Genomic DNA, 19621 nt, shown 5'->3' on the forward strand with positions numbered 1-19621 from the left:
ATCATATCCGCCCTCTTCTTACTCCGCCTGGTCAGCCCCCCCCCCCTTTTGTGGACCCTGCCTGTCAATCACTCCTCCTCCCACTGTTTGAGATCCCCCTCGGGAATCCACTACTGCCTGCCCAAACCCGAGAGCTTGGGCTCTCTATTTGCTCCCTGAATTCAGTACATTAGAAAGCGGAGGTTTACGGTATTCCCTTTCTCCTCCAACAGGCTCTTAGCATCCTCTTCCAAAAGCCAAAACTCAAATCTCGCTGTCCCAGGTCCTCCGACGACACAAGGCTCCCATATTACCACCTTCCATACCACTAACCGCCTCCCCAATTCTAATATCCTCATTCTCGGGTACGCATTCAACGAACCAAAGCCCCCTATGATACGACCACCCCGCGATTCTGAGATACAGCGTTTGAGACAGAGACCCCGCCCCAGGCTCACCATCTGGAGAGCGAAAGAGGAAGGAAGGATACGAACCCACGGGTTCACCCCACCTCTACCCCCGCCCCCGACATCCCGGCCGGATAAAGGAGCCGAGGCCGAAAGAGAAGAGAGACCCCGCCCCCCTCGAGGAGAGAAGCCGCAGCCCCTGCAGGACAGGGGTAAGAACCAGACCTTGAAGAAACCAGACTTCTGGGTCTCCAAAGTGGGTAGGGGTTTGTTGATGGTAGTAAGACTCGAATCCCAGAAATTGTTCTAAAAAGAGACTGTGGAGTATGGGATCTAGCAATGGCAGTTGCATGGGCATGGAAGGGTGTGGGCTGCAGATCATATGAGGTCCTCGGGAAAGGTCTGATACCTGTGACCCAGGCGCGCCAGAAAGCAGGGAAAAGGAAGGTAGTCGATGAGGTACCTAGAGTGGAACCAACGCGCGGCGTGTGGGAGTGCGGGAGCCCTCGCGCCCATCCTCCAGGCGGAGGTACGAGAATTTCTAACTTGCTCTAAGAACTCTGCGATCCAGCAAAGGGAAGGAAGCTACCGCTGAAAGCAGAATGAACGAGATGAATTAAGTGGGGCTGTTGATGCTGGGCCCGCTATCTGATGGCGTTGGCTCTATGGACACTCCGGAAAGAAAACATCAGCAGAAAAGGGATTGTGTCCTAGGCGTGCCTGGATCCCCTAACTTTTTTCGTGGCTGGTGCAGGCCTGGGTCGCTATGGGTTCCACAGCGGCCCCAAAGGGAGCGCTGGGCTACGTCCGAGAGTTCACGCGCCACTCCTCCGACGTGCTTGGCAATCTGAATGAGCTGCGCCTGCGCGGGATCCTCACTGACGTCACGCTGCTGGTTGGCGGGCAACCCCTAAGAGCGCACAAGGCAGTTCTTATTGCCTGCAGGTTCGAGGGGGTAGGGCTCCTGGGGCTAACTGGGTAGAGAACAGAGTCACAAGGCCGTTCAGAGGCAATCCAATGCGGGAAGGAAGTTAGGAATAATGGTCAATAATGGTCCGCACCTGTAATCCAGAACTGGGGAAGCGGGGAGGGGAGGGCAGGAAAGAGAAGCATGGGGAAGCATCCAAGAATTGGGGTAGCAATACTAGTGGGGCAGAAAGATTCTAAAGCATCCTGTGTCTCCTTCTGTCTCCCACCTCCTAACATGTCCCAATTGCCCTCTCTCCAGTGGCTTCTTCTATTCAATTTTCCGAGGCCGAGCAGGAGTCGGAGTGGATGTGCTCTCTCTGCCTGGCGGGCCAGAAGCCAGAGGCTTTGCCCCTCTTCTGGACTTCATGTACACTTCCAGGCTTCGCCTCTCTCCAGCCACTGCTCCAGCCGTCCTGGCGGCTGCTACCTATTTGCAGATGGAACATGTAGTCCAGGCATGCCACCGCTTCATCCAAACCAGGTGAAGGGCCGGGCGATGGTGGCGCATGCCTTTAATCCCAGCACTCGGGAGGCAGAGGCAGGTGGATCTCTGTGAGTTCGAGACCAGCCTGGTCTACAGAGCTAGTTCCAGGACAGGCTCCAAAGCCATAGTGAAACCCTGTCTCGAAAAACCAAAACAAACAAACAAACCAGGTGAAGGAACCATGGGTTTTTGTGTTCTCCGTGAAAGTGGTGCTCCGGGTATTATGGGCAAAAGCAACAATTAGGAAACGGTGTTAATGACCGTCATACTTTTTCTAGCTACGAACCTCTAGGCATCTCCCTGCGACCCTTGGAAGCAGAACCCCAAAGCCCCCCGACAGCCCCTCCACCAGGCAGCCCCAGGCGCTCCGAAGGACACCCAGACCCTCCTACTGAGTCTCGAAGCTGCAGTCAAGGCTCCCCAAGCCCAGCTAGCCCAGACCCCAAGGCCTGTAACTGGAAAAAGTACAAATTTATTGTGCTAAATTCTCAGACTTCACAAGCAGGGAGCGTGGCTGGGGAGAGTTCTAGTCAACCCTGCCCCCAAGCCAGGCTCCCTAGCGGAGATGAAGCCTCCAGCAACAGCAGCAGCGAAGAAGGCCCCACGCCTGGTCTCCAAAGCAGGTAAAGGATCTGTAACTCCCAAGAGTTTTAGAGGCTGGCCTCCTTTAGCAGGCAGAACCATTAAAGTGCTACCTGGGGGTGGGTTTCAGAGGAACTAACCCACTTTAGGGACCTGACCAACTGCCAGAGGGGATGTGACTTATTGGTCAGTATTAGTTCCCTTCCAGAAGATATAGGTCCATATTTTCCATGAAAAAAGCACCCCACCCCTGTGTGTGTGTGTGTGTGTGTGTGTGTGTGTCCCCTAACCTTTTCTATGGCTCCTACCATCTGCCTAGACTATGTCTAGCTGCTACCACTGCACAGTTCAAATATGGAGCTCCAGCAAATACCTCCTACCTCTTCACACCCCGGGCTCAAGAAACTTCTGGATCAACTTCTAAGCAGGCTCACCCACCACCAGGTCAGAGCCCTTCTTTCTTTCTCTTCCGGCTTCTCTCCTATAGCTGTGTCAGGCCAACCTGGATCAGAAGACCTCAGAAAAGACCCGTTTAAAAGTCCCCAAACTTGACTGCATGTTAGACCCTTCTGTGATGTTTTCACCTCGTCAGTCAGAATGTCCGAGAGTGGAGACCAATCATAAAAAAAAAAAAAAAAAAAAAAAATCTCCGTGTCCTTCCAAAGAACAGTACAGTTTGGGAATTTCTGGCCTAAATAATCTGCCCAGAGTTTGGCAGGGCCTCTCTGGCAGTCTGTCACCCAGAGTGAGGGAAGATGGAAAAGAAACAGAAAGCTCCACCCACTTGCAAGAACCTCCACATAGTGTCACCACTATCGACAATTCTAAACATACTACTGAATCAAACACCTCTCACTGACTGTACGGCTGTGAGTAAGCCAAACGAGTCCTCAAAAGCCTTCACAGGAAGTTAGGGGTTAAAAGGCGCACAAATCCTGGTACCTGGGAAGGCCTTAATAACTAAGGCTGTCATTGCTCTCCAGGAGGTGAGTTTTTCAGCTGCCAGAACTGTGAAGCTGTGGCTGGGGGCTCATCGGGGCTTGACCCCTTAGCTCCGGGGGACGAGGACAAACCCTATAAATGCCAGCTGTGTCGATCTGCCTTCCGCTATAAGGGCAACCTGGCTAGTCACCGCACAGTGCACACAGGTAGGAGGAGGTCTTGGTCTCGTGCCCCTCGTTCTCTCAGGACGCTCTGACTGTCTTCCTCCCTACTTGCAGGGGAAAAGCCCTACCGCTGCTCCATCTGCGGAGCACGTTTTAACCGACCAGCCAACCTAAAAACGCACAGCCGCATCCATTCTGGAGAGAAACCTTACAAGTGCGAGACCTGCGGCTCGCGTTTCGTTCAGGTAAGGAGAGGGCAGGAAGGCAAGTGGGAGGAGCGGAGAGGGTTCTGCCCCTCCCCGAAGCGATCTCAAGGCTCCGCCCCCCTCAGGTGGCACACCTCCGCGCGCACGTGCTGATCCACACTGGAGAGAAGCCCTATCCGTGTCCCACCTGCGGAACCCGCTTCCGCCACCTCCAGACCCTCAAAAGCCACGTTCGCATCCACACGGGGGAGAAGCCATACCATGTAGGTACCCTACAGGGCCTAATCGTTATCCCCCCCCCCCAAAAAAAAATGCAGGCAGGGCCAGGTCTTACCACTGCTGCTAGGTTTCTAAAGAATCCAAGTGAGTCAGGGACTTGGACTGGGGAGAGGGGAAGGGATAATTATATTCTTGGACTAGGCAGTGTTGTCCCAAGGGGCTAACAAGTGTTAATGTGTCTGTTAAGTAAGGCAAGGCCCATCTCCTGGGCGCCCCAAGGGAATTAGGGGCGTGAATGCTAATGGGCTGATTGTCAGCGAGAGCTGGACAGTTCCCCCTTCCCATCCCAACTGAAGGTGGTTGGGGGAAGGGTAGGGACCTCACAGATCTGTCCTCCCACAGTGCGACCCCTGCGGCCTGCATTTTCGGCACAAGAGTCAACTACGGCTGCACCTGCGTCAGAAACACGGGGCTGCTACCAATACTAAAGTGCGCTACCACATCCTCGGGGGACCATAACTGAACCCCCACCAAGACCACACTGACTGCCAAAGGGGGCTACCAAAGCTGCAGGCCCAGGCTTGGCTTCCCTGGCAGTCTTGATATGAGTGTGCCAGGCCACTCTGGTATCAGGAACTCGTCACCTAATTTTGTACTGAGGAGAGCAGGGGTGGCAGATCCTGGCTAGATCTGCCTCTGTTTTGCTGGTCAAAACCTCTTCCTCACAATCCAGGTTGGATAGCTAGGGGCTGGGGAAAAGGAGAGACGCAAGGGGCTTGCTCTCTTCCAGGGAACCTTCCCCTGCTCCCCCCCCCCCCGCCCCATTCCAAATGGTTTATCTGTAAATATAATTTATTTAAGGCCCGTGGGTGGCCCCAGGGCCTTCATTCTGCTTGCTTTTCCGACTTCCGTCTTCCGAGACACAGAAGGTGAGGGCCCGGCTCTGCTGGCAGGGCTTCCTAGCACTTGGCTCTCTCCTTTGACATGAGTGTCTCGTTGTTTTCCTTGTAACCGTTCTCTCTGGAATAGTCCCTTTTCTGTTTGTTTGCTTGTTGGTTTGTCCCTTCAGTTCTAGGATGCGACCTTTTGCTTTCCTAGGGCAGACCCTGAGAACATGTAAGATTGGGTAAGGAATCCTCTCTGGTATTCTGGATGGTGCAAGTCCGGTAGCAGACCAGACATGGAAAGAGAACGTTCAGCTCTTCGAGGGTGATGGGAACCTTTTTAGATGAACACAAAATGTGGATAATAAATTCCTCCTGAAGGCTGGGAAAATGGGGCCTAGATCCCTCATCATTCTAAATGGAGGTGGGTAGTCTCTCTGGCTAGAAAGCACAGCAGCTAAACTGAACCATTGCTCTTTCCACCCAGGTTTGAATGCACTGTGCCCATCTCTCTGAGTCTGCCTCAGGGTCTGAGCTGAGCCCATGATCCTCCCACTGAGGTTGAATTAGTATTTTCATGGGGAGAGAGCTAAAGATCTGTACCAGAGATTATAGAACCTGTTCTTATCTGTCCAGTTCCTGAGAATGTTACGACCTAGGGAGAATTCATGCCATTCCTTACCTTGACTACCAGTCTGACCCATCCTTTGCTGCAGGAGAAGCTGCAGCAAATGTTCCTTGGGGTTCAATATGCCCTTCGTCTTTGAATGTGTTTTTTTGTTTTATTTTATTTTGGTTTTGGACAGCTTCTGGAAAGTGACCAGATTCTAAAAATTTCCTGTTTCACGGGTGCTTGGTAATTCTCTTACCTGAGAGTCTGGGTCTGTGACTCAGTCTTCCTCCACTATGTTCCTGTCTGTGACATTGGACTTTACACGGGAGACAAAGGGACTGAGTTCCATGCTGGTCATTGAGGACTATCATTGGAATTACATGTTTCAAGGCTTTTAAAGCCTGGTTGATGGGTTGGCCAAAGACCCCTCCCATGTGAACAGGTTGCCAGATGGTGCATGAGGTTAGCCGAGGGCTGCAGATTCTGGTGTAGGCCATGCAGATAAAAATGTTAGGGATGGAGTTCCTTGGTTAGATGGAGTGTCTGGAATGTTAGATGATGTTCGGGAGCCTCGATTTGTAGTCCTGCTTCTTGCTGCCCCAGGACCTTATTTGATGATAGGAGTTGGGTAAGAAGACTTGAATCTGTAAGGAATTAAGCCGTCAGCTGGGGGCTGCTGAGAAAGCCATTCCCTTCCCCTCCCCATCACCTGAATACAGAATCGAAGGGAGGGGGGGAGCAGAGGAGATAATTGCGAAGGTATTACGGTTTCTGTTCAGCAGACTGGATGGGCATATGGGAAGTGCCAGCATGAGATGTTCGATCCTGCAAGACCAGATCCATGGAATAAAGAAGCCTCTCTTGCCCTCTGTGTCCTAGCTTGTTTGTGGGGGGAGGGTCACCTGGGAACTTGGAAAGCGGTTCCAAAAAAAATAACAACTTGGATTCTGTGTTCATTTCGCTGTTGTGTCCCACTCGCCCTCTTCAATGGTCCTTATTCTCCCTTCCCTGCCCTAGCCTTCCGGTTCATTGTGTAGGAACCAGTGACTTCACGAAGCTTATCCGGAGCCACCTGCATCCTGCTGGTCTGAAGTCACTTCCTGGCCGAGGTGTGGAGGCTGCAGAGAGAAAGTAGAAAAGCAAGAGCCTGGGAAATGCATCTGCAAGCACGGGTTCTCGTGACCCAGGCACCCCTCACAACCATCACCAGAGAAAATGGGTAGGGCTCAGGTCCCCTAAGAACAACAGAGGCGAGTCAGAGCAGCTAGGAGAAGGCCGAGTGCATTAGTGCCCATGTGCCTGCTCATCTCCCAGCCCTAATATCTTGGGATCTAGCTAATGTCCAATACACGAGTCTTTTTCCCCTGACCTGTGTGTCCAGGGTGGACAGGTGCTTTCTAGTCCAAGGCTAAAAGTCACTGATTCTAATGCTGCCTCACCTGTGGCCAAGGTGAGTGTGGTTGTGCTTCTTCAGTCTGATGTTCTCCCTGATAATCTAGTTTAGTGACTGCTTACTTTTCTTTCTTTCTTTCTTTCTTTCTTTCTTTCTTTCTTTCTTTCTTTCTTGCTTGCTTTCTTGCTTTCTTGCTTTCTTGCTTTCTTGCTTTCTTCCTTCCTTTCTCTCTCTCTTTTATAACCTAGGTTATACTTGAAAAACAAAAAAGCAGCAAAAGTCCCTGTGACCTTCCATTCTAGCTTGTCCCCCAATGAAAATAAGACCAGCTACTATTACCGCCTATTGAATGGCAGATCCTGAATAAAGCATTCTAGTGCAGACTTACTCATTTAACTCTGGGCGGCCCTAAAAAGTAGGAAGTATTCTCCCCAGTTTACAGGTGAGGAAACCAACTGAGAAATTAACTATTTTGACCAAGTAATAAGTCATAAAGTCGGGCTGGAGAGATGGCTCAGGTTAAGAGCACTGACTGCTCTTCCAGAGGTCTGGAGTTCAATTCCCAGCAACCACATGGTGGCTCACAACCATCTGTAATGAGATCTGGTGCCCTCTTCTGGCCTGCAAGTATACATGGAAGCAGAACACTGTATATGTAATAAATCTAAAAAACAAAATAGGTCATAAAGTCAAGGTTGGGACTGTGCCCTGGATCTAGAGATCTCAAGACTGGACTCTTGACTCCTGAGATCCTATACCACTGGCAGATCCCTTCTTATGAGTCTACTTATAACAAGACTGCAGCCCCTCCCTGGGTCTTTGAGACAAACTTATGTCCCCCAGCCCCCAGGCTGGCCTGAGTTTCTTTGCCCCTGTGAATTTAAGTGACCCACATGGGTACAGTGCCTGTGGAGACCAGAAGAGGGTGTCAGATCCCCTGGAACAGGAGTTCCAGGCCACTGTGTTGACCAGTGTGGGTGCAGGCAAGAGTTAAACCCTGCTGCTTTGAAAAGCCCGACGAGCCATGTCTCCAGCCCTTACAGTATGATTTCTTAAAAGCATAGTTCCTTGGCCCATGCCCCTCTTTTGCCTCCTTCCCCACTGGTCTGGATATGAATTCTGAACCCAAGGTTTCAAGGTCAGAGTCCTGGGGAGCCCGAGGTGTACAATAAAGGAACAGAAAAGCCCAAGCCATTGCTGTCATGAGGTGAGGGCGTGCTAGTGGCCTGGCGAAACGTAGGAGGCTGACTGGCTGCTCCAGTGACCGGGGTTATGGCATGTCTCCTGTGTACATCAGTCTGAGATCAAAAACTGGTTAGGAAAAGGCCATTACTAGAAGGCACAGGGAAAGTTTCCAGCGCCGCGGAGGAAAGGGTAGGTGGTACTGGGCAACTCTGGATGGTCTGATGGCCGCCCTTCCTCTCCCCCGTTATTTTTGGTCTCGGTGACCTGCAAGTTTCCTGTCTATGGGTACAGACGCTGAAGGAACGAATCCTCATTACAGAAATGAATGCCAGGAGTCCAACAAGTCTGCCCCCGCCCCCCTTAACATAGCACTAGGGATTGAACCGGGATCTACACAAAATTACCTTTAATTATTTTAAAATTTTGGGACAGGGTTTAGGTTTGCCCACGCTGACCCATGAGTTTGCCTCTGCCTCTGGAACAGCTGGAATAACAGGCTGGGCTCTCCCGTCTTCCCTCTGCCTCAGTTCCTCTCGGACCCAGCGGTCTGGAATTTTCAAAGCTTTGCTAGCCGCCCCAGGTGCTATCAGTTTTTACTCTTACCTCATAACCTATCCCTTCGTACCCACGCTCCCTGGCAATTCTTGGATGCCTCACTAAGCAAGTGAGTTCCTGCCTGGCCAGGACCAGTTTATCCACCACTAGCTCTCAGATGCAAGTCTTGAAAAGTGAATGATCCCAGCACCCGCAGAACCCTCCCCGTAGGTCCCTTGTCACGTGGGGCCTATCTTTGGCTAGTCCCTCCTTACGCATGCGCCCCTCTCACTGCAGGTTCAGAACAATGCTGTAAATCCCGCCCACCCCCTCCGGGCCCACCCCCTGCTCCGGAGACCTGCAACCTAATTGGCGAGCTTGGGGTTGGATGTTGGCCCACTTAGGCAGGTGCTGAATCCTCAAAGATAACACAATCCCTAACCAGACTCTCTCCTTGGGGTTGTGGCTCGAACCCAGTTCTATTCTCTAGCTTCTAAAGAAATCATTTGGCACGGGTCTGGATTCTAGCTGCGGGCTAATCGGTGGCAGTGGCAGGTCCCAGCTCGTAGACCTCCCTCCTCTTGAGGGAAAGGCGCAGGCGCCCCATGCTTTCTCAGTAACTTCCTAGCGACCAGCCACATTTCGGCGCCCGAGCGTCCTGCGGGGTGGGTTGGTCAATGTGGGCGGTTTGAAGCCTTGATCTCGCAAGGGCTCTCAGGGGCTGCAGCTTTGTTCCTTTCCGAATGGCGCGCAGGGCTGAGCCCCCCGACGGGGGCTGGGGATGGATGGTGGTGCTCTCAGCGTTCTTCCAGTCGGCGCTGGTATTTGGGGTGCTCCGGTCCTTCGGTGTCTTCTTCGTGGAATTTGTGGCGGCGTTTGAGGAACAGGCAGCCAGAGTTTCCTGGATCGCTTCCATAGGGATCGCGGTGCAGCAGTTTGGGAGTGAGTGCTGCGCCTGGGTGCGGTGGCCTACGACCCTCGGAAAAGAGGGAATTTGGGAACCAGAACAGGGAAAGGCGAAGGGTCGGGAGGATGCTGTGGGAGGATGGCGGAGACCACCTCGCAGAACCCCTTCCAATTCCCCAGGCCCAATAGGCAGTGCCCTGAGCACGAAGTTGGGGCCCAGGCCTGTGGTGATGACTGGGGGCATCTTGGCTGCGCTGGGAATGCTGCTTGCTTCATTTGCTACCTCCTTGACCCACCTATACCTGAGTATTGGGCTGCTGTCAGGTGAGACCCTGGGCAAGGGCAGAAGGCCAAGGCCTAGATCTTAAGCCTCTGGATTTTCCCCTTCTTCCACCTCTGTCCAGAAAGGCTTCGGGAGAACCGTGCCCAGAAGGGAATTCTTAAGCTGAATGACTAAATCAAAGATAATGAATCCAGAAACTACTACAAGCCCAAACCCATCGGAATGGAGTGTAGTGGGAGAATTTCTTTAAGATTGTGCTAGGTATCGACTGAAATAGAAATATCATTGGTCTATTTTAAAATAATAATAATAATAAGGCTTACAATGCTTTTCGATGTTTATACACCTGGGTAAAGGAAGTTTAATGCAGCCAGAAATGGTAGAGTTGGGGCTCTAAATCCAAAGCTCTGTTTTAGTTATTTTAGGAGCATTATCTCTTGTCCTCCCAGATCCCAGGAAGCAGTGGTTCTCAACCTGTCTGTCGGGCCCCCTTGGGAGTTGAACGACCCTTTCACAAGGGCTGCATATCAGATATTTACATTACGAGTCATAACAGTAACAGTAGTAAAATAACAGTTATGAAGCAGCAGCGAAAATAATATTATGGTTGGGGGGATCACCACCACATGAGGAACTGGGTTAAAGGGTCACAGCATTAGGAAGGTTGAGAACCACTGCCCTAAAGTGTGTTAACCCCATTATGCAGATCAAGTAACTGAGCCTGGGAGATTAAGCAGAACAGGCAAGGTCACACAGCTAGAAAGTTATCAAAACCAGCACTAAAATACCCAGGTCTGTGGAGTCCAAAGCAGGGGCTGGTCTTCTGCTGGGTAGTATTGGGATTACTGGGTGTTCTGAGCACCCCTAAAGTCCACAGCCACACCCCCCCTTTTTTTCTTTTTGGCAGGCTCTGGCTGGGCCCTGACCTTCACTCCGACCCTGGCCTGCCTCTCCCGTTACTTCTCTCGACGTCGATCTCTGGCCATGGGGCTGGCATTGACTGGAGTGGGTCTCTCTTCTTTTGCGTTTGCCCCCCTCTTCCAGTGGCTGATAAGCAAGTATGCCTGGAGGGGAGCCCTCTTGCTAGTGTCTGCTCTCTCCTTACACCTGATGGCCTGCGGTGCTCTCCTCCGCCCACTCTCCCTGACTGAAGACACTTCCGTGGGTGGCCCTGGGGCCCAGCTCACCTCCCTTCTCCATCATGGCCCCTTCCTCCGTTACACTGTTGCCCTTACTCTGATCAACACTGGCTACTTCATTCCCTACGTCCATCTGGTGGCGCATCTGCAGGACCTGGGCTGGGACCCACTGCCTGCTGCCTTCCTACTTTCCGTGGCTGCGATTTCTGACCTCGTGGGCCGGGTGGCCTCTGGTTGGCTGGGAGATGCAGTTCCAGGGCCTGTGGCACGACTGCTGATGCTCTGGACCACCCTGACTGGGGTGTCACTAGCCCTGTTCCCTGTGGCTCAGGCTCCCACAACCCTGGTGGTTCTGGCTGTGGCCTACGGCTTCACGTCAGGGGCCCTGACCCCAGTGGCCTTCTCCGTGCTTCCTGAGCTGGTGGGGACGGCAAGGATTTACTGTGGCCTGGGCCTGGTACAGATGATAGAGAGCATCGGGGGGCTATTGGGAGCGCCTCTCTCAGGTAAGGGGAATGGGGCTGCCAGCTGGGCTAGGGATGTCATGCTGCATAATCGGAGGAAGGAACTATCCCCACATACTAACATAAGGCATATGTTAATATTGCCCTCTAGTATGTTACAGCATACAGCCTGCAGAGCCAATCCTCACAGCCCTGAGGTGGGTTCGCAGGAGGACAGAACTTGGGTCTGAGAAGGTCTGAGTGGGAAGACAAAAAACAACCCAATGAACTGCAGGCTGGGTTTTTAGAAGATCTAGCCTGACCTAACATTGTCTTTTTTTTCCCTTTGACCCACTGGGCCCCTGCCCAAATGTCTGGTTAAAGGTCTCCATGCTCAAGATGCTAGAACCTTCTGATCTTTAAACACCTCCCTCTTAACTATTAACTGAAGGTTTAGAAGAGGCCCTGCTGCAGGAAGAAACCACACAGATCCGCCTGACTTAACATGGCTCCCCAAATACCTACAGGCTGCTCTCCCTACAGGGAGGCTGTTGAGAAACCAGAGTCTCGTATTCATTCAGTCTTACCTTGGGAATTGCATCTCTTCTAAGACAATGGATCTTCCTTTGCCCCCAAGTGGGATCTAGGCCATTAGCCCCAGTGTGTAGGTCACCCATGTGTATTTCTTTTTTCTCTCTTGGACCCAGGCTACCTCCGGGATGTGACAGGCAACTACATGGCTTCTTTTATGGTGGCTGGGGCCTTCCTTCTTGCAGGGAGTGGAGTTCTTATCACCTTGCCCCATTTCTTCTCCTGCATCTCAGCTTCTACCTCCAGACCCCAGGACCTTGTAATAGAGGCACCGGAGACCAAAATTCCCCTGCCCAAGGAGGAGGGCTTGGGAGAGGACTGAACTCCACCAGGAGGCAGTGGTCATAGAAAGCCGGAGCTTGACAGCACCAGGTCCTCTGCCCCGTCAAGGCGTCCTCAGAAACACAGTGCCTTAGGATTCTTGATCTGCCTCCACCAGAGCAGACCTGGGGTTCCCGCGATTGATGTGCCAACCCTCTGTATTTTGTTGATGACTTTCACATCACCTCCTCTGTTCTTCCCAACTTTTCTGAAGGATCCAGGAGATCTCAGCCCACTGAGTTTTGAATCAAATCTGAAAATCAAAGGCCAAGAGTCTTCTCATGTTTTATATGGGATTTCTGATCTCGCTTGGATATAAAGCAAATAAGGAAACTGAACAGTAATTGTAACCTCAAAAAGAACTGGAGGTCCAGGTGCTTGGGGCAGCTAACAGGTCACCGCTGAACAAAGGAGCGGAGATGTCTGTGAGCCTGCTGACCCAGAGTTCTTCCCTCCTGTCCATTCCCTCCCTCTTCTCCACCACTCCTGTGATACAGAGGGACGAAAACGAAGAGAAAAGTCTGTGTGTGGAGGAAGGCAGCTTGGGAGCAGAAGTTGCAACCTAAGATTCTTGTACTTTTGAGACAGAACCTCACCATGTAGCTCAGGCTGCTCTTGAACTTGAGACCTGGCCTCCGCCCAAGTACTGGGATTACAGGTGCTCACAACCGTACCGATGCGTTTTTGTTTCTCTTAGGCTAACAAAGGCAGATCAAAATGCAAGAAAAAGCATTAAGTTTGGGAGCTGGAAAAAAAAATAAGCTCAGCAGTTAAAAGCACTTCCTGCTCTTCCAGAGGGCCAAAGCCACCCACACATGGTGGCTCACAACCACCTATTAATCCAGATCCAGGGGATCCGATGTCTTCTTCTGGCTTCTGTGGACACCCACACATATGTGGCATACATTCACATAAACACACACACATAGCGTAAATAAAAATCAATCTTTTAAAAAGTAGGTCTGGAGAGAGAACTCAGCAGATTGCTGTTCCTTGTGGTGACCTGTTTGGCTCAGGGCATTCACACCAGGCAGCTTACAACTGCCTGGAGTCCAGCTCCAAGATCTCCAGGAGATCTGGCTACCACAAACCCACATAAATAAACATTTGAAGTATGAGATTTAGATATGCCCGTTAGCAAACTGAAACTGATAAGCTCACAACTTCTCAAAGACCTTCTTAAGGCAAGGATTTGAGCAAAGGAAAACTGGATAGGCATCCTCCTCACCACCAGGGCCGCTGGGGTCCTGTTGCTTTCAGAGGGTTTTTTGTTTTTGTTGTTGCTTTTCAACAGAGTCAGATAAAAAGCCTTTATTAGGGAAGGGGCTCAAACAAGAAAACGATCAACAAGTGGTTTCCCGGGTGGGATCAGCGCCCCCTGCCGAGAGCAGGGAGGCCTGTGGAACTGGGAGCAGCTCCCCTCTCTCAGGGGGAGGGGTAGGTGGAGGTGAGACTGGACGGCAGGTTGGGAGGGCTCTGGGCAGCCCCATGTAGATGAAGCTGCCAGAGAGGATGAAAGAGCTGCACACCAGGAAAGAGGCACTGAAGTCTCCTGTCTTATCCCTTAGGAAACCTGAGAAGAGCGATAAAGGAAATTAGAGGCCTGGCATCTCAGGGGCAGACATCTTGAGAGAATCTTCAGACTCAGCCCTTACCTGACAAGGGAGGGCCCAGGAGTCCCCCGAGGCTCATCAGCATCATCACCAGCCCTGTAGCCTGTACCACACGTCCAATGCCCACCAGCCCCGGGAGCACACCGAAAACCAGTGGGGCATAACTCCCGGCGCTCAGGCCGTAGGCCCCAGCCGCGGCTAGCAGGGGAGCCCCCCAACCCTCCTCTGTCTCCCCAGTGGGCACTAGTCCCACTGCCAGTACCCCTAACCCAGTCAGAGACCCAAACACAACCAGAAGGCGCGGAAGGGGCACCCAGCCCTGGTCTGCAAGCCATCCGCTGACCAGTCGGGCACACGCATCTCCCACTGCGGCAACAGCCACCACCAACGCTGCCCCGTAACCCCCCATACCCTGATCTAAAGCATGCGGACCCAAGTGCACGTAGGGGACGAAGTATCCCGCCCCAATCAAGGCGGTGCCCAAAGCAAAGATTGTAAAGGCTCGGCGCCTGAAGAGACCTAGGCCAAGGGCAGCTAAGGGAGTTCGAGGTGGGGCTAAGGGGTCACCAGAAAGAGCCAAGGGTCGTAGCAAGGCGCCACAGGGTGTGAGGTGGAGGGTGACAGCGCCAAGGAGGAGCAAGGCACCCCGCCAGCCGAAAGTATCAAGGAGGAACTGCAAGGCAGGTGCTAGGAGCAGCGAGGATGCCCCATTACCGGTGAGCGCCAACCCTACCGCCAACACCCGACGGCGGGAGAAGTACCGAGAGAGGGTACCCAGGGAAGGGGCGAACACCAGGGCCCAGCCGGAACCTGCAAATGGATAGAACAGGATAGGGGTACGAGGATGATTTTCCTAGCATTCCTTAGCCCTGCTTCTCTGCTCCATGTGCATGAACACACACGCGCGCACACACACACACACACACACAGAGAGAGAGAGAGAGAGAGAGAGAGAGAGAGAGAGAGAGAGAGCTTTGTTCGGGCCCCCTACCCCACAAGAAGCTCCTGTCCGCATTATCCCTGAAGCATTACGAGCATCCCATTCTTCTTACCAGCGAGGAGGCCCAGGCCGAGGTAGAGATGTAGGAGGCTTCGGGCGAAAGCCGAGAAGACCAAGCCAAGCGAGGTTAGGACGCCCCCAACCATCACCACGGGGCGTGCCCCCCAGCGAGTGCTCAGGGCGCTGCCCACTGGGCCTAGAAGGGGGCGAAGTCAACGAAGACATGCCCCGGGACCCCCAAACTATCTCCAACACTTCTCATTGGCTGTTTTGCTTGGCCTGGTAACTCCTCCCGTTGACCTCAAGACCCACTCTTCTAGAACTTGGTTCCACCAGTAGCTCTCAGGTTGTCTGGTAATCAAGTCTGCTGTCTCCCATCACTACCTTCATGGCCTCTCCACCCGGTTCCCGCCTCCCACCTCGGGGCCCCCCCTCACTGGCTGCCTGCTGCACGGCCAAGGCCAGGGCGCTGACCCACGCAGTGTCCTGGGCGCTTCGTTCAAAGTGCTCCGCGAGGTCGGGGAGGACAAGGCCCAGGGAGCGTAAGAGCCCGTAGGAGAGCCCGTTCACGGCGAATGCTGCGGCCGCCACCACCCAGCCCCAGCCCCCGTCCGGGGGTCCGGCCGGCTTGGGGGTCATCGCCGTCTGCTGGGGTGGGGAGACACCTGTGAATGAAGTCTCCACGCCTGGGCCTCCGCTAGGGAGCTGACGTCCCTGAGATCCAGCCTCGGGCTGCTCGCCCAGGGTGAGCACGTCGCCCCGAGCATGGGCGCGGGAACCAGGCCTAGGGATAGAAGTCTTGGGTGCGCGTGAGGTCCTGGAATGGGGGAACAGCAGGATCCCCCAGGCCAAGGCTCCTCCTTCTCGCACCCTCTTTCTCTTACCCGACCTCTCCCGGCGTTGGGAGTAGGGACAGGGCGAAGGTGGGTTCGGCCGCTTTTTCTCCGCGCGTTCCTGGCAGGCAGTTTTCTGCCGAGCCGCCAGCCAGTGCAGAGATGGAGCCCAACTTGGACCCGCTCTCTCCGTAAACAGAGATCACCACAGGGGCCCGAGCCACCTGGGACACGGGGTGGGGGTGGGGGTGTGAGTACCGAGGGCGGGGGCAAGCGAGACAGCCAATCCACCGAGCCTGGGCCGAGGCCTGACGCCGAGTCCCACGGGGATTGAATTATCCACACGCAACCCCCAGTCCTGGATAGGGAACCGCGAGGAATGAGTGACTGCGCCCCGCCCATCCCGGCGCCGCGGGGCTCACGCCCACGCACCTGCCGCCGACTGCGCACGCAAGAAGAGCCGGGTTGCAATCCGTGCTCGGCCGGTTGCCCACTCGTGAAAATAACGGTGGTCTCTAAAGCCTGAAAGAGTTCTTCCATTCTCGGATTTGTTGCTGAGGATCCTGTAAATCTCCGACATCAAATCACTGGGCCTCCAATGGACAATACTAGCAAGCCCTCACGGGGAATATGACTTCTCACTACCAAGACCTGTGATGTTCCAGGCAGTCTACACACACACACACACACACACACACGCACACACACACACACACACACACACACACACACACACTTTGTCATTTCATTCTTACAATAGCCCTATGACGAAGTTGCTATCCCACTTTACAAACGGATGGAGTAACTGATACTTAAAGACTTAGCTGACACACACACACACACACGCACACACACACACACACACACACACACACACACACACACACACACTTTGTCATTTCATTCTTACAATAGCCCTATGACGAAGTTGCTATCCCACTTTACAAACGGATGGAGTAACTGATACTTAAAGACTTAGCTGACGTACCCCCCAAATCGTTCAGCTTCAAAAAAGAAAGCGGAAATATTTGAATTTAGGTTTAGCCTACCGTGGGAGGATACAGGGCGAACAGGCCTAGGAGTGGAAACAGAGCCTGCGCTAGCCGAGGGAAACAGCCTGGAGACAGATTGATGTGAACTTCCCTGGAAAGGGCAGTGTCTATGCAGAGCCACCGTGCGTAGGATTCTAAACAACGGTTTCTGGGAGTAGATGACATCTGTGCCGCCAGAATCGCTAGAGGCTTAGGCTAGATTTTTATAAGCAAAGTCAGAGTTCACAGGGACGAATCCAGGTGTCTTTTCGTTTGTTGTTTGTTCTTTGAAGACTCCAGCGAGCATCCTTCTTTACAAGGCCACTCTGGCTTTCCTCAGCCATTGGACTCAATAGGTGTGCTCTCTTGGTTTAATCATTAAACAATGTCATTGAAATTTCAGCAATTTGCAGGTTGGAGCATATATCAACGCATAGCCACAGGATGGCAGTGTTTCCTAATTGATGAGAAAGCATCTGCCTAGAAAGGGAAGAAAAAGAGCTCCAAAGTTGCGAAACTGGAAGACTAGAGAAGGCAGACAGACTTTTAGCAGCACACCCTTGTGGGTAAGGCCCCCAGTCACCAAGGGCAAGCGGAACTACTTTTCCATCCCACCCTCCCACCCTGGGGAATTAGCTTCCTCCCTACTCCCCTCTACTCTTTTCTCAGCTCTGGGTTTTAGCGTAAGTGGTTTCTATCTGCTGAAATGTCCTAGTACAGTGGACCATAGGAAAGCAGCCTCACTGGTTTCACCAGCCAGGGGCACCAGGGAGGCAGGGAACTGGTTTTCCGAGAAGGCTGCCGAGGACTCTGCTGTAAGTTGAATCAGGCCAAGTGAAAGGAATCGCTCTCTCCATGGTGAAGTAGAAATATAGCCAGGGAGGAGACTGGGGGCCTCTGGGTCTGGGTTGTACCAAGTAATGCTGTGTACCATGGCAGGACGAGAAACCCAAAAGCCTAGGATTATCAGTTGTAAAAGGGTGCGTTCTTCTTCTGCCTGATGTTCTTAGCCAGAGCTGTGTGTTGTTCGTGGAGGTAATATAGCATTGGAAAATCAGACCCCCAGCAAGGCTTACTGAGCCTGACTCTCAGCTCTCTCGCTTAGCTATCTGATTGCAAACAAGAGTCTGTTTCCTTGTTTTCTTTGAAATGATTATAATAATAGTTACCTGATAGGGTTGTTATGAGGATTAAATTTGTCATGGTGTGTGCATGCGCAAGAGATTTAGAACAGTGTCTGAATGTAATCTGTGCTAGTCCCACCGACAACACAGTAACTCAGGGCAACTTGACTGGACTCCACAACATCGCTTTCCTTTGCCAGGTGGTTACTACGGACTCAAACTGCTCAAGTAAATTCAAGGTCAATGAACCACATCAATCCGGCGAGCTTTGGTAGAATCACATGGGTTATAAAGCATGAATATTTATGGGGAAATTAAATGAAAATTGTGACACCTTTCCTGGTGGGGGGAAGGGGCTCATGAAGCCCAGGCTGACCTCAAATTCACTGCATAGCAAAGGATGACTTTGAACTTCTGCTACCCCCACGTGGATCAGTAGAAAAATCCCACATCTGGCCGTTTCTCCTTCCAAGCAAAACATATGACCATTGTCCGTTCTGTCCACTGAAGGATTTCCCTTTACCTGTGCCCTTTAAGGCCCCCCAGCCCCAGACAGAGACAGGAAGGCTGCAGCTGTCTACTATTTGGCAGTGCCTGCACAGCATGCATACTGTCTGTAAACCAGAGCCTAGTTTTCTCTTCCTTAGCCAACAAGCCATAAGGCACACTCCATGAAGCTGTAGGGTGTGCTTGGGGACAGAAAGCATTGTAAAAGAAGCAGAAAGCAGAGGCATTTGGGCAACTTCTTCATGGAACTTGCTTGTGCCTTCAGTGCTCGCTCAGTCCCAATTACATATACCACTTCCGTTTGATAATGGAGGGCAGCTGTGTATAGCCAGCTTTGTGGCTTGGTGGGCCAGATAACATCCAGCTCGTGAAGGACAGCTCAGGCCACACGGTTATCTGGTAGTCTGTCATCAAAAGTTCAGTTTCTGGGGCTAGAGAGCTGTCTTAGGAGTTAAGAGCACTAGCTACTCTTCCAGAGGACATGGGTTCAATTCCCAGCACCCACCCGGTGACTCACCACTGTCTGTGATTACAACTCCAGGAGTTCTGACACCTTCACACGGACACACGTGTAGGCAAAACAGCAATGGATATAAGATAAAAAGTAAAATATATATATATTTTAAAGTTTAATTTCCACTAAGGCTCAGTAGCAGGCCAACAGTTGTCTGCAGATGATGGAGAGCCAAGGGCCTCCACTGTGATTCACCTCTAGGGGCCTGCCAAAGGCTCCAAACCATGTCTCTATCTACCACTGCCACCTCAAGTACCATCAGGGCTGCCGGATCATATGGGCCAAGTGATCGAGCAGCCTGGACCTGGTGAAGAGCCTTCTCCTAGTCCAGGCCCCACACAAAGCTGGCAGCTTTCCAAGTCAGTTGGTTCATGGACTGGAGTAACACACCCAAATGAGGAATGTGCTGTGTCCAGAATCTAAATGGGCCTTCTAAACATTGTCCTTCTGTCTAGGTGATGGGAAGGGTCAGGTCCAATTACTTATCCTTCACCTTAGAAGGAATATCTCTGCATGCTCCACGCTGGACTCCTAAAAAAATTCACTAAGGTAGAAGACCCTTGAGTTTTGGTTGGATTTAGTTCCCATCCTCTGATTTGCATATGTTACCAATGAGTTTTAAGTGGTTGCTACCCTCTGCTTACTTGGCTCAAACAGCATAATGTTGTCAATATAGCGGACCATTTTGTGGAAGGACAATGTGGTCAAGATCGCTTTGAACGAGGCTAGAGAATCGATATACCTTTGAGGTATAT

The 19621-nt window shown here is 52.3% G+C and overlaps 3 protein-coding genes across 5 annotated transcripts; 2 read left to right on the forward strand and 1 right to left on the reverse strand.

The window, feature by feature from the left end:
• Positions 1-583: 583 nt before the first annotated feature.
• Positions 584-6298, forward strand: Bcl6b (B cell CLL/lymphoma 6B). Its single transcript, XM_005349705.2, has 9 exons — positions 584-598; positions 1141-1331; positions 1615-1836; positions 2118-2462; positions 2741-2865; positions 3405-3569; positions 3642-3772; positions 3859-3996; positions 4355-6298. Exons 2-9 carry the CDS (start codon positions 1153-1155, stop codon positions 4469-4471), a joined length of 1422 nt encoding a protein of 473 aa, XP_005349762.1. The 5' UTR covers positions 584-598; positions 1141-1152; the 3' UTR covers positions 4472-6298.
• Positions 6299-8915: 2617 nt separating this feature from the next.
• On the forward strand, positions 8916-13034 carry Slc16a13 (solute carrier family 16 member 13). Of its 2 annotated transcripts, XM_026780139.1 has the most exons (5): positions 8934-8969; positions 9316-9503; positions 9648-9791; positions 10658-11395; positions 12040-13034. In XM_026780139.1, exons 1-5 carry the CDS (start codon positions 8950-8952, stop codon positions 12243-12245), a joined length of 1296 nt encoding a protein of 431 aa, XP_026635940.1. In that variant the 5' UTR covers positions 8934-8949; the 3' UTR covers positions 12246-13034. The 2 variants fall into 2 exon arrangements, with proteins under 2 accessions (XP_005349763.1, XP_026635940.1); XM_005349706.2 differs by having other exon boundaries at positions 8916-9503.
• Positions 13035-13540: 506 nt separating this feature from the next.
• Slc16a11 (solute carrier family 16 member 11) lies at positions 13541-16239 on the reverse strand. Of its 2 annotated transcripts, none has more exons than XM_013347009.2 (5): positions 15742-16239; positions 15295-15655; positions 14910-15053; positions 13900-14667; positions 13541-13817 (listed from the first exon to the last, which is right to left on the reverse strand). In XM_013347009.2, the coding sequence occupies exons 1-5, from the start codon at positions 16228-16230 to the stop codon at positions 13588-13590; spliced, it is 1992 nt and encodes a 663-aa protein (XP_013202463.2). In that variant the 5' UTR covers positions 16231-16239; the 3' UTR covers positions 13541-13587. The 2 variants fall into 2 exon arrangements, with proteins under 2 accessions (XP_013202463.2, XP_005349764.1); XM_005349707.3 differs by having other exon boundaries at positions 15295-15641; positions 15742-15813.
• Between the last annotated feature and the right edge of the window lie 3382 nt (positions 16240-19621).

The sequence above is a fragment of the Microtus ochrogaster genome, chromosome 7, assembly GCF_000317375.1.
Source record: "Microtus ochrogaster isolate Prairie Vole_2 chromosome 7, MicOch1.0, whole genome shotgun sequence".
Lineage (NCBI taxonomy): Eukaryota > Metazoa > Chordata > Mammalia > Rodentia > Cricetidae > Microtus > Microtus ochrogaster.

Bases quoted from the DNA above. Each gene is read 5' to 3' on its own strand.
- Slc16a11 (XM_013347009.2), bottom strand. From the start codon at position 16,230: ATGGAAGAACTCTTTCAGGCTTTAGAGACCACCGTTATTTTCACGAGT. The intron at 15,656-15,741 runs GTAAGAGAAAGA...CGCGCACCCAAG, and splicing joins CCAACGCCGGGAGAGGTCGG to ACTTCTATCCCTAGGCCTGG. The intron at 14,668-14,909 runs GTAAGAAGAATG...ATCCATTTGCAG, and splicing joins CGGCCTGGGCCTCCTCGCTG to GTTCCGGCTGGGCCCTGGTG.
- Bcl6b (XM_005349705.2), top strand. From the start codon at position 1,153: ATGGGTTCCACAGCGGCCCCAAAGGGAGCGCTGGGCTACGTCCGAGAG. The intron at 1,332-1,614 runs GTTCGAGGGGGT...CCCTCTCTCCAG, and splicing joins GCAGTTCTTATTGCCTGCAG to TGGCTTCTTCTATTCAATTT. The intron at 3,773-3,858 runs GTAAGGAGAGGG...CGCCCCCCTCAG, and splicing joins GCGGCTCGCGTTTCGTTCAG to GTGGCACACCTCCGCGCGCA.
- Slc16a13 (XM_026780139.1), top strand. From the start codon at position 8,950: ATGTTGGCCCACTTAGGCAG. The intron at 8,970-9,315 runs GTGCTGAATCCT...AATGGCGCGCAG, and splicing joins ATGTTGGCCCACTTAGGCAG to GGCTGAGCCCCCCGACGGGG. The intron at 11,396-12,039 runs GTAAGGGGAATG...TCTTGGACCCAG, and splicing joins ATTGGGAGCGCCTCTCTCAG to GCTACCTCCGGGATGTGACA.